This window comes from Cebidichthys violaceus, unplaced genomic scaffold, assembly GCF_023349555.1.
Source record: "Cebidichthys violaceus isolate CVI_PGR_0920_01 unplaced genomic scaffold, fCebVio1.0.p SCAF_15, whole genome shotgun sequence".
NCBI lineage: Eukaryota > Metazoa > Chordata > Actinopteri > Perciformes > Stichaeidae > Cebidichthys > Cebidichthys violaceus.
Window position 1 is genome coordinate 5,275,480 of NW_027176318.1, and position 11,149 is coordinate 5,286,628.

Here is an 11,149-nt window from a genome sequence, read left to right on the forward strand (position 1 = left end):
TGGCTAGCAAGATTTAGCTAGCAGGGATACATTAGGTGCATGTGTGCAGTTATTTAAATAAAAAGAAACTTAACTCTTGCCATTGCTAGGCTAACAATGCTAATGTGTTGTGTTGTGGCAGGGGTTACCACGATGCCAGAGACCACCACTGCTGAAGTGGATACCATCCCAGGTGAGAAAATTGTATTATATTTTTCTTTCCCATCAATGATTTCAAGTCTTACTAAGATGACATGCCAGAATGTTGACACATAGTAGATATCGAACTGCTCTAGGTTTTTTTATTTTTTGGGATTCATTTCCATAGATTTATCATGAAGCGTACCTTAGCTAATGAATGCCAGCTCACTGCGGCTTCTCTCCCCACTGCTGTGTGTCTGTTATTAAAGCTGATGATATGGCCCTGAGAGGCTCCTGCTGACAGGGTGAGGGAGGTTGCGTGATGCAGAGCTAGCTGATGATTAGCACTGGTGCTCTGTTGCTGCCTCCTCAGCATAATCACTAATCACCGGTCCGACACTGACACACACACACATGCACACAACACGGCACAAAAACAGGGAAGCACAATGCAAATGACCACAGGAAATTGGGTGTGCTTTGGGGTCACTTGCACAGACGCACACATACACACACACACACACACACACACACACAGTGCTGTTTCCTATAGCAGGTTGATGAGGGAGCAGCCAGCTGAGAGGCTGTGCCCCAGTCTGACCTTGGCTAATGGGCCATAGGCTCCACCGAGCCCCCTTCACTCTGTCTGCAGTCTGCTGGGGCACCAGCTATGATAGATGAGATCCGAGGTGTATGTGTGTGTGTGTGTGTGTGTGTGTGTGTGTGTGTGTGTGTGTGTGTGTGTATTTATGAACACAACTACATTTCTGTGGGTAAACACTTATCTGCCTGACTTTTCATTTCAAGAGTCTCGAACCGTGCATGCTAATCAGTTCTGTGTATGCAAGTGTGTGTCCGTGTCTGCTTGGGTGTGTATGCGCGCCCTGCGCTCTAATCTCAGAGGACGTAGTTGCCATTGGCATTCGGCAAGTCTCTCTTCATCAAACGGCCAAGTGAGTCATGTGGCCGCTCATCTTATCCAGAGCTTGTTGGTAGCCTCAGTCAAAGCCTCCCAAGAATGGAAAAAAAAGTAATTTTAATTGGGAATGGGATGTCTCGACAAAAAAAAAAAAAAAAAGTGGGTTGGCGTCTGAATTGCGGTTCCACATGGGAATTCCATCCTTTGTGTTTAATGGGTAAATAGAGTCGCTGCCTGTAGAAGCTAGTTAAAACCTTCCCATTATTAAAGGGAATATTGGCTCATACATTCTGTCATCGGGAGAGCCGCCTCACTGTTTCTCTAAAGGCAACTCATGCTGGAGTTTAAGGCCGTGGCTAACGTCCCAAACATCCCGCTCCCTTGCGTTCAATGGAAGCCCTTCTTTATCCAATTTGCAAAACACTAAAGCCCGAGCTCCCACACAGTTTCTTCAGCACGGCGAGTGTCCATGGGGGATTGCATTGTTGGAATGGGGCCCCGGCACTGTTACCATAGCTGTCTTTAAACCTCAAGTCTTCACTCTCATTAAAATCCTGAGCTCTCTGCGGGTTGCTTTGAATGTTGCTTTCTCAACTGGACGCCATGTCCAGACCCCATCTTCCTCTTCCCTTGTCCCTGTTCTCAGTGTCCCTCTATAGCTCTTTTATATACCCTGTTACGTTCATTACAGGAGATCATTAACTGTAGCCAAAAAATACGTTCTACATGAGGTCTATGCTGTCGGCTCGCTGCTTTCTCATGTTAGGGCCATAGCTGTCCAAAGTCTCTCTCTCTCTCCCTCCCAAGCAAAGGGACTCCAAGTTACGTTCCGCAGTTCTTTGCTGCCCTCTAGTGCTTGAAGCTGATCAGGATGAGTGAATGAAGCCCCAAAGTGTAGCCTGCAGTCATATCAAGACAGGCCCCCAGGTCATTCATTGTTCGGTTAAAGCCGAAAGCTCTCTGCAATTTCTCGTTTCGTAATAGGGAGGATGATGAAACTTGATTTCCTGACACGTGATCTGACCTCTCGTCCACAAATTTGCAGCTTTCCTGTGGTTTGCCTGCGACTTCGGCTGGGCCAATGACCCATCCTTCTGCAGCTGGACGTCAGAGGACACTGGTTCCAGGTGGCAGATCCAGTCCAGCGGCACCCCTACCCTCAACACTGGACCTAACATGGACCACACAGGTGAGGGCGCTGCAGGGTACCGCTTAGTTGGGCCAAACTTCCTGATGCAACATGTGCATTTCAGCCTCCGTTTTTTTGTCTGTCGGTGATACAAGTTCTTCTATCCAAACAGGTGGATCAGGGAACTTCATCTACACCTTGGCGACAAGTCCCCAAGAGACCGAGGTGGCTCGGCTGGTCAGCCCAGTGGTCAGCTCTCCGGACTCAGACCTGTGTGTGTCCTTCTGGTACCACATGTTCGGGCCGCACATCGGCACGCTGCATATCAAGCAGCGCAAGCAGACTGTTGAAGGACCGGCTGACATCCTGCTGTGGACGGTCAGCGGTCACCAAGGCAACCGCTGGAGGGAAGGTCGTGTCCTTGTGCCCCGCACCAACAAACCCTATCAGGTAAATCACAAGTGCTCTGTGACTTGTTTGGCCGTTTACCGCCATACCGGTGCTCTTTCCATTCAAGGAAAGGTTGCCTAAAAAATTATCCTGTGCCTTTTTTCCCCAAGGTGGTGATCGAAAGTCTGGTGGAGAGAAAGAGCTGGGGGGACATTGCTGTGGATGACATTAAGGTTCTCAATGGACTCAGCATGACGGACTGTAAAGGTGAGGCTTTTAGAGTTCATAGGTACAATGCCTGCATTCAGGTCTTGGTCTGAAGTATGACGACACGGTTTTATCTGCTGTTGGATTTCATTCGAATTTCTGTTCGAACAGATCCCGACGTACCCACTGAGCCGATGCTACCGGAGGATCGTTTCAACGAAATCCGTAAGTCATTTCACACAGAGGGTTTTTTTTAGCGGTATCACGTTTTGTGAGAACTATTTTCTCACCTCCAGACCCTTTGTAGTTCATGTAAGACCTCCCATCTCATTCTTTTCGCTTCTGCTTCTGTCCCTCCCCTGCAGTTGAGGAGATCACTGAATACCCAGACTTCGTGGAGACCAACCAGATCAGCGGAGCCGGCAACATGCTGAAGACGCTCGACCCCATCCTCATCACCATCATCGCCATGTCGGCCCTGGGGGTCTTCCTCGGCGCCATCTGCGGCGTGGTCTTGTACTGCGCGTGCTCGCACGGAGGCATGTCGGACAGGAACTTATCAGCCCTGGAGAACTATAACTTTGAACTCGTGGACGGTGTCAAGCTAAAGAAGGACAAACTCAATGTACAGAGCTCATACTCAGAGGCGTGAGATGGGAGCGGGTGCATTCACGTGACTGTATGATGTGCAGAGCTCGCAGAGCGTGCACAAGACTGGCTGTAGGCATATCCTCTCGTATATCCACGAGTAGGCCGGCTCAAAGGACTGCCGACGCCCTCAACTCTCTGGATGAGGGACAGGTTCAGGAACCAATGGGAGGGTCGGACTGATCCACGCTTTTCTCAGGAGCTGCATAAAAAGAACCTACCAGTAGGGGACACTGTGTACAGATAAAATACAGAAAAAAAAAATTATGTACAGATGATTTAGATATTTTAATTTTCTATTTTGATTTTCATTCATTTTTACAATCGGATGCTGGTGTTGAGACCAATTTATTAATAATGTTTAAAGTATTTATCGTTTTCTGGGAAAGAAATGTTTGTTTGTTTTTATTATCAGTTTATGAAGGCTGTTGTTAGTTTTCAAGTTTTGAAAGAGACGTATCAAAATCCGAAATGAATCATATCCGGCAAAACTGTAGATTTGCCCAAGCATACAGGGTTTGCCCATAACCCATGACCCTGAAACATGTACCCTTTCCCCTTCGACCTCTATCACTCTAATGTGAGGGTCCCACTCACGGCAATGTATGGTTCTGACAGTGCCTTTAGTACATTTCGGTTCGGCCTCCTCTGTTGATCTGGGTGTTTTTTACTGTACTCGGCCTGAGTTGTGATCACAGGAAAACAGGGGCACATGATCTTATAAATACCTGCAGAACAGGATGACAGTCTATCACAGCGCTTTGTTTTGTTTTTTTGTTGTTCTCTGTCCAAAAACCACACACTGTAAATACGTTTTAATATATTTTATTGCCCTTTTTAAAGAAAGTAAAAAGGAAAAAAACAAAGCTGCAGTATCCCTTTTTTCATGGGTTTGTATGTGTGTAAATACAATCTTCTGACTGTATTGTGGAAGGTGCAGTGTTATGTTTTTTGTTTTTTTTATTTTAGATTACTTTGCTCAGACGAGTAAGATTTGTGTGGTCTTACAGCGATTTCAATGTGCATTCAAGCCATCTGTCATCAACAACACCCACTTCACGAAAACCACCGAAAGACGAATGAATCAAAAGGTAACGGAGCAAAAAAACCCAGAAAAAAAACAACACAGCTGACATGATGAACTCTTTTTCGACTGATCTCTCATATCTTCATCATATCTCCGCTGTGAGTTTGACCGGTCACCAGAACATTTTCACATCTAACACGCTCACATCGATGGCAGAGGAGGTGGTGAAATATACTAAATGTCTGCCAGCTTACCAAAAAAAATAAAAAATAAAAAAAATAAATCAACAATCATCACTTTGCTTTAGCTAAGACCTAGACTAGCTCGTCACCTCCGAACGTCACTGTGGATTGTTCACTGAGGAAGTGCTATCCGGACAATGCAGCTTGAATGCACTTTGTCACTGATCCCCTCCTGATAGGAGCCTATAAGAAGAGGGGTTAAACACACTAACTGAAGAATGGTGCTATCATTACTTTAGCCAGACACGTTTGTCTCACGGTGAACCCAGTTTGTAATTGTTCACATGCTGTATTGTAGCTTCAAGGCCTCTCGGACCGCAGAGGTTGTTTTTTTAACGTGTTCCACGTGTAGCAGCCATAACGTTGTGATGTCATTTTAGGACAGGACACTGGTGCAGCGGGGGGGGGGGATCACCTGGCCTCCCCTCCGTGGCTTTACCAAAGGACGGTGGCCCCCTTCTGGTTCACTGGGGGGGTTCTCACTTACAAAATACTATAAGACCATGGTTCCCTTCATCATCACTCACAGAAGAACTGACTACTCGCTTTGCCCTGTCAGAGCTCCCTGGAGAGAAAATCAAGAGGGGGAATGATAGGACGCTTGTAGAGGAAAGCTGGGGTTTTTTCTATCTCTTTTTAAGCTTCAAACAAGTGCAAATGTCACCTCGATGTGAACTCTTCAGATCTCTATTGAGACTCTTGTTTGCAGATGGATGAATGGATGGAGGGATGGGACAATCCCATCGCTAGACACTACAAGGGGAAGGGACTCTTTGCGAACTCCCCGTGAGATTGATCAGGACACAAGGGAACTCTGTGGTTCCCCCGCGCCACAATAAAACAATCAAAAAACTCAAATCCTGAGAAGGGGGACGTCTTTTGCATCCGTGTGCTCTGTTCGTCGTGCCGTGGTGTTACACATCCTCAGCTTGTCCGTTACAGATTTGACCTCCCCACTCCTCTCACCTTTACGTCTACGGAGGACTGTAGCTCCAGCGACGTCTGCTGAACTAGAGAAAAAGGATACTGTAGCGTGGACTCAAAACAAACAATGTTGCACTGATAAATATATTTAAGAGGTTTATGTGTTTATAGCGTTCATTTGCAAAAAAAAAAAAAAAAAACAGAAGTCAAAAACACAAAAAAATGTGTTCATTTATTTCATCTTTTTTATATATATATAAATATATAGTTTCAGATTATGTGATATAATTCTGAAATGTAAAAATATTGAGATGTTTTCATTATTGAAAAAGGCATAAAAGATTTTCCAACAGTAATGTCCCCCCCCCCTCCATTTACATGGCATATTAACGCTTCGTTTTGTACTGTCATTCAAATTTTGTGCAGATTCCTTTTTTTTTTCTTTTTTTTTACGAGAACAAGAAAAGAAGACTTTTATTTTCAATACTGCTTCTGTAATTTGCTGTTGTAGGAAAAAAAAAATGAATAAACAGCAAAGCCTTAAAAGAATGTTTGTGTCGTGATCCAGGAACTGTTTTTCTTTCTGCTGTCAGATCCACATCACAGCCGGTAACCAGCAGCCTCACAAGCAGCCCTTTGACGCAACATCTGTTTCTTGCATCAAAGTAATGTTGAAAGCACTATTTCAGTCAGCGAGATGGTGATGTAAACAAGAGCCATTTGTAGTCTTTGTCTCACAGCCGTCGCTTTCCAAAGACATGAATAAAAGATCTTCAGATGAAAGAATTGGCTCATTTACTCGGTTATTTATCAATTACAGTGCAATTAAGTTGTTGTGGTAGATTTATTAGCGGAGAAAATGCAAACTGATTGATTAATTTACTCCAACACCAAGTCATGAATGGTGATCATTTATTCTCAGATCTCAAGAGCAGATGGAAACAACTCCAGTGTGGTGTCTACTGTGAGGACTCTCCACCTATTAAGAGTAGTAAACAGCGGTGGCGATCATGGCTCTGAGCGAAGGGCGGCCGCTGACCACTAATGGGAAGCTGATGCGAGCTGAACTCGGGCGCTCAGCTGCTTTTCTTCTCGGTCTATCATTAGCAGGAATTAGGCTTAGTCTTCATTTTCACTGATGTGTTTTTCATCTGAGGAGGTAAGGCCACATCCTGAACTAGTGGTGGGTTGTTTTGGCAGCACACCGACAAGAAACTACTTTGAATACATGGGGATTATGGACGGAAATTAGTTTCACAGTTTAATTTTAAAATTCCAGCTCTGAACGTGAGGGGAAAGAATATCAGCAATCATTTGCGGAGCTTACTGTCTTTGAATGTTAGCACATCTTGGATAAACAGCAGCAATGCTTCGCCCCCCTTTCCATTATCATAAACAAGCAAATTAGACTGGTAACATCATTCGGCTGCACATTCTCCACACGCAATTAACCGCGAGAGATTTGTAACCCAGCAACCCTGCTAGATCCTCTCTTATCTCTTCTGAAACGGCTTGAATCTTGCATAGAAATACTTAAGACTTAATGAATTAATTAGTCAAGCGTGCAAGGCATCATCAGTCTTTGTTGCACACTTAACAGAGAATGAAAGCTTAAAGTGCTCTAGAGAACAATCAAAGACTTGACAATGATATAACCATACAAAGAAACACAGGTATATGCCTTTAAAAGGTTATTTCTGTATTTTTCAACCTGGTCGCCTTTTGGTCAAGTTTTTTGTGTGTAAGACAACAATTTGTGAAATTGGTCCAGAATTGCAGGGGAACACCGCAGATGGCAGCCGCTAAACGGGATGAAATCTCATCATATCGGGCGATTGCGCAAAGTGTTTGTTATTACCACTGACAGGGTCAGACTGTTATTATATTTATATATATATATATATATATACACACATACATACATAGATACATACATATATATATATATATATATATATATATATATATATATATATATATATATATATATATATATATATATATATATATATATATATATATATATTACAGCTTTCTGACATCATTACAGAAGAACCCTACAGAGAAATAAAACTCTCTTCTTTACCTGTAGCTTGATCCGGTCTGTTTCTTGTTGTTTCCGGCGAAGTCCCGTTGAAGGAGAACTCTCGTTCCAGAAATCTCGCGTCACAAACATGTTGTTTTCACACGGTGAACATCTTTTAGGCAAGGCCAAGCTACACTTTTTCTGAACTCCAACACAACAAACTCTAACTGAAAGTGAATGGAAGAGGAAAAACGTTTTATTTCTCTGTCGGGTTCTTTCCCTGAAGTTGGCAGCCACTTCTAACAACAATGTGAGCCTGTCAGCTGGAAAAACAAGAACTTTTAGTGAACATTGACCGTGAGGAGTTGCCCCGAGCGATTACATCGCAGCCCATAAAGCGGATGCCTTCTGCAGCGTTCTCACTCAATACTAGAACAATTTAAAAAAAAAAAACCGATTTCCCCATTAGTCCCTTCGACACAAAAACATGAAAATAATAAATAAATAAGGCCCAGGTTGAAAAATACCAAAGTTACCCTTTAAAACAAATTACTTTGAGTTTGCTAGGTTGCTAAAAATCAGGAATAAAGCCATCACGGATGTGTAATCAGCCACCAAAAATCAATACTAAAGGGGCATTACTTTATCACTTTCTAATTATCCTTCATGTTGATAAGTTGTTAAAGAATGGCTCCTGGTCCAATTGCAGCTCTTTTTCATCAGAACTCCACATGAAGAAGTAAAGAGGATTCACAACCTGGCAACCCAAACGTTCGTCTCATGACCACGGCTTATGATCTGTAGAGCACTGACAAACAGTCTGTCGATAGATAGAATAATATCGGTCACAATGAATCACAGTCAATGACTTACTTCTGATACTTGAAGTGAATGTACCTGGTAATGTTTTTTGAATACTTTAACCTGAACTGGGGTATTTTTGCATCGTTGTATTGGTACTTTCACTTAAGTAAAGGATCTGTATACTTCTTCCACCACTGAACACTGAGCAGCCCCCCTGACTGACACATTTAAACTCTATCTGCAGTTTTCCATTTCACCACTGGATGGCTCAGTGGAGTGATGTTACTACAAAGTACAAGTGTCTCGTGGATGTGGAGTTCAAATGACCGCAGTTCACCACCAGAGCGGCTCTACATAAAACTAACTTAGTATCACATTTCCCACACACAAGGCACATGGTTTTCTAAAGAACAAAACGTGTTTGTGAAAGTCAGTTCAGCCGGTCTACCAGTGCATGGTTCACTCTTTTACTTTCCAACTTATAGCATCCATAGAAATGAAAGTTTTAGGAGACTACAAACATGTTTATGTAATGCTTGCTTTAATAGAACAGAACCATTCTTAATGTTATTAGTAATACTACCAGCTTATTGTTATGTTGTCATTACAGTTGATTGTTCTGAATGTGATGTTAACGACATGGATTGTGGATGCTCTGAAAGGAAAAGCAACAAAGTTTGAACAAACTGTTATTGCCCTTTTTTTCCATGCAGTGACCTAAACTGACCACAGGGAGGCTCCAGAAGTCCTGGGAGTACTAACATGTACTGTTTGTACAACAAGACAAAAAAAAAAAAATCTGTCATCGTTAAGTAAAATAAATAAATAAAAAGGGTTAACCTCTTTAAACCATGACAATACAAAGAAAACAAAGGATATAACATACTTTATATCAGTGAAATCCTCCCATGAGTTATGATGTATAACAATTATTCCAAACTGCATATTAACAACAAAAAAAGCAACAATGGGGAAGAGAATGTATTAAATGTAGAGTTTCCATCCAGTTAATGCAGATTGAACTTTTCACCCATCTCAAAGGGGGCAGGGAGGGAGATAAAAAAAAGCTGCATTCCTTGTAAACAGTCCCTAGAGACTAAACAGGATTCGAGGATCTTCCGGACGTTTGTTTTCTCTTACATTTTTCCACTACATCCCCACTGATGAGGCAAAAATAACTTTCCACTAAGTTTAAAACAAATACATAACTGGCTGGGTTGATTATTTTTACTGAAGTCAAAAACTGTGCAGTCATTGGCTCACTTTTATGTGGCGTGGAATAGTGTGGGGAAAACTCTTATTAGTATAAATGTTGTTTAAGTGTGGTGAACACAATATGCGGGAGCCTTCGTTCTTTCTTTAACTTAATTAGACTACAGATAACCAAATACACATCAGGAGAAGAAGTGGGATTAATGAGGAAAACACATCAGTTTAAGAGGCAGATAATATAACATCATTTTACATACAAGGTTTTCATTCCGCAGTAGCAAAGGTTTCACAAAGAAACGTACGCCATGACAGCTTAATAAACTACTTGAAAATCTGTAATGAGCACTTTATTTGCAAGGTAGCTGTCATCTACCAATAATTCATTTCAGTGATGACAGCAACTTTAATTCTATGATTAACAATGAAGTTGGTGATTCAACCTGTGGTTTAGATACACAATAAAGTGTTTTACACAGACTGTTACTCTGAGGGTTGGACTGGGTTTTCTTCATGTTTTTGTGGTATTTACTGATGACACATCAAATCACCACGAGGTACCACAGAGGAGCTTAAATAATATAACTTTTATATAGCATGTTTGCTTCATTGTTAAGCTAGATGTCAGCACAGAAATAAATGCACGTCAGTCATGCTCGTGCAGTTGCACCATTTCTGTTTGTATTGAAGAGCAGTCTTCATCATTGATGATGAAGAAGATGCTGATGACAGAGATCCATTCTGACGGAAGTACAGATTGATGTAACATTGAATAGACATGTTGCCAGCATCTGTATAAATAGGCAATTATGTGAGTGGAGTTGTCCTCTAGCAGTGACGTAGGCAGACTGGAGATGCATTAAGTCAGCAACATTGAGCAAAATTAAAACGGGAAAAGATTATCATGCGCTTTCAAAATAAAAGTACTTGATATGTGATGCGTTACTAAAAGCTTTACAATGATTATACAGTGTGTGTGTGTGTGTGTGTGTGTGTGTGTGTGTGTGTGTGTGTTCCAGTTGATCCGTTCTACCTATAAGGTTGTGTGTTGTAAGTCCTCTCTCTCTGTGTGTTATTCTCTTTGCCCTTTTGTTTAATTGTATTCCAAAGCGTCTACGGTATATTAGCAGTGTATTTATTCAAAATGTAATAGTGTATTCATGTAGCAGTAGCTGTAGCAAAGCAACAGAGGCTTTTGTTATGTATATCTGCATTTGCGGTACCTATCCTCAAATTAACAGGCCAATATATCTACTGTAATTAGGCAACATATAAACCTCTCATAGACAAAATACAAATACACAAATAAGCATTACTTATTTCTGCTCATAACTGTGAACATGCTCTACTAAAATGAATTCTGGTGGTTTGTCTTTTTTAAGTACTCGTTTCAAACCAGTTTCAAACCTTACAACCGGGGCCCAAGTTTCTGTTTTTATTCTGAAGGCGATGAGCGGAAGAGCTCTGTGTTACACTGTGTGCTTCGGTCCGGAGGAGCAGAGCT

At 42.0% G+C, this 11,149-nt stretch overlaps 1 protein-coding gene across 2 annotated transcripts in view; it reads left to right on the forward strand.

Annotated features, from left to right (window-relative positions):
• Window positions 1-6,058, forward strand: part of nrp1a (neuropilin 1a) — a 59,224-nt gene extending 53,166 nt beyond the window's left edge. For both annotated transcript variants that reach the window (XM_068709655.1, XM_068709657.1), the window contains exons 13-18: window positions 122-172; window positions 2,085-2,228; window positions 2,341-2,618; window positions 2,729-2,825; window positions 2,937-2,990; window positions 3,131-6,058. In XM_068709655.1, coding sequence (XP_068565756.1) covers window positions 122-172; window positions 2,085-2,228; window positions 2,341-2,618; window positions 2,729-2,825; window positions 2,937-2,990; window positions 3,131-3,417 — 911 coding nt within the window. In that variant the 3' untranslated portion in view covers window positions 3,418-6,058. The remainder of the gene's footprint in view (window positions 1-121; window positions 173-2,084; window positions 2,229-2,340; window positions 2,619-2,728; window positions 2,826-2,936; window positions 2,991-3,130) is intronic.
• Window positions 6,059-11,149: the final 5,091 nt, after the last annotated feature.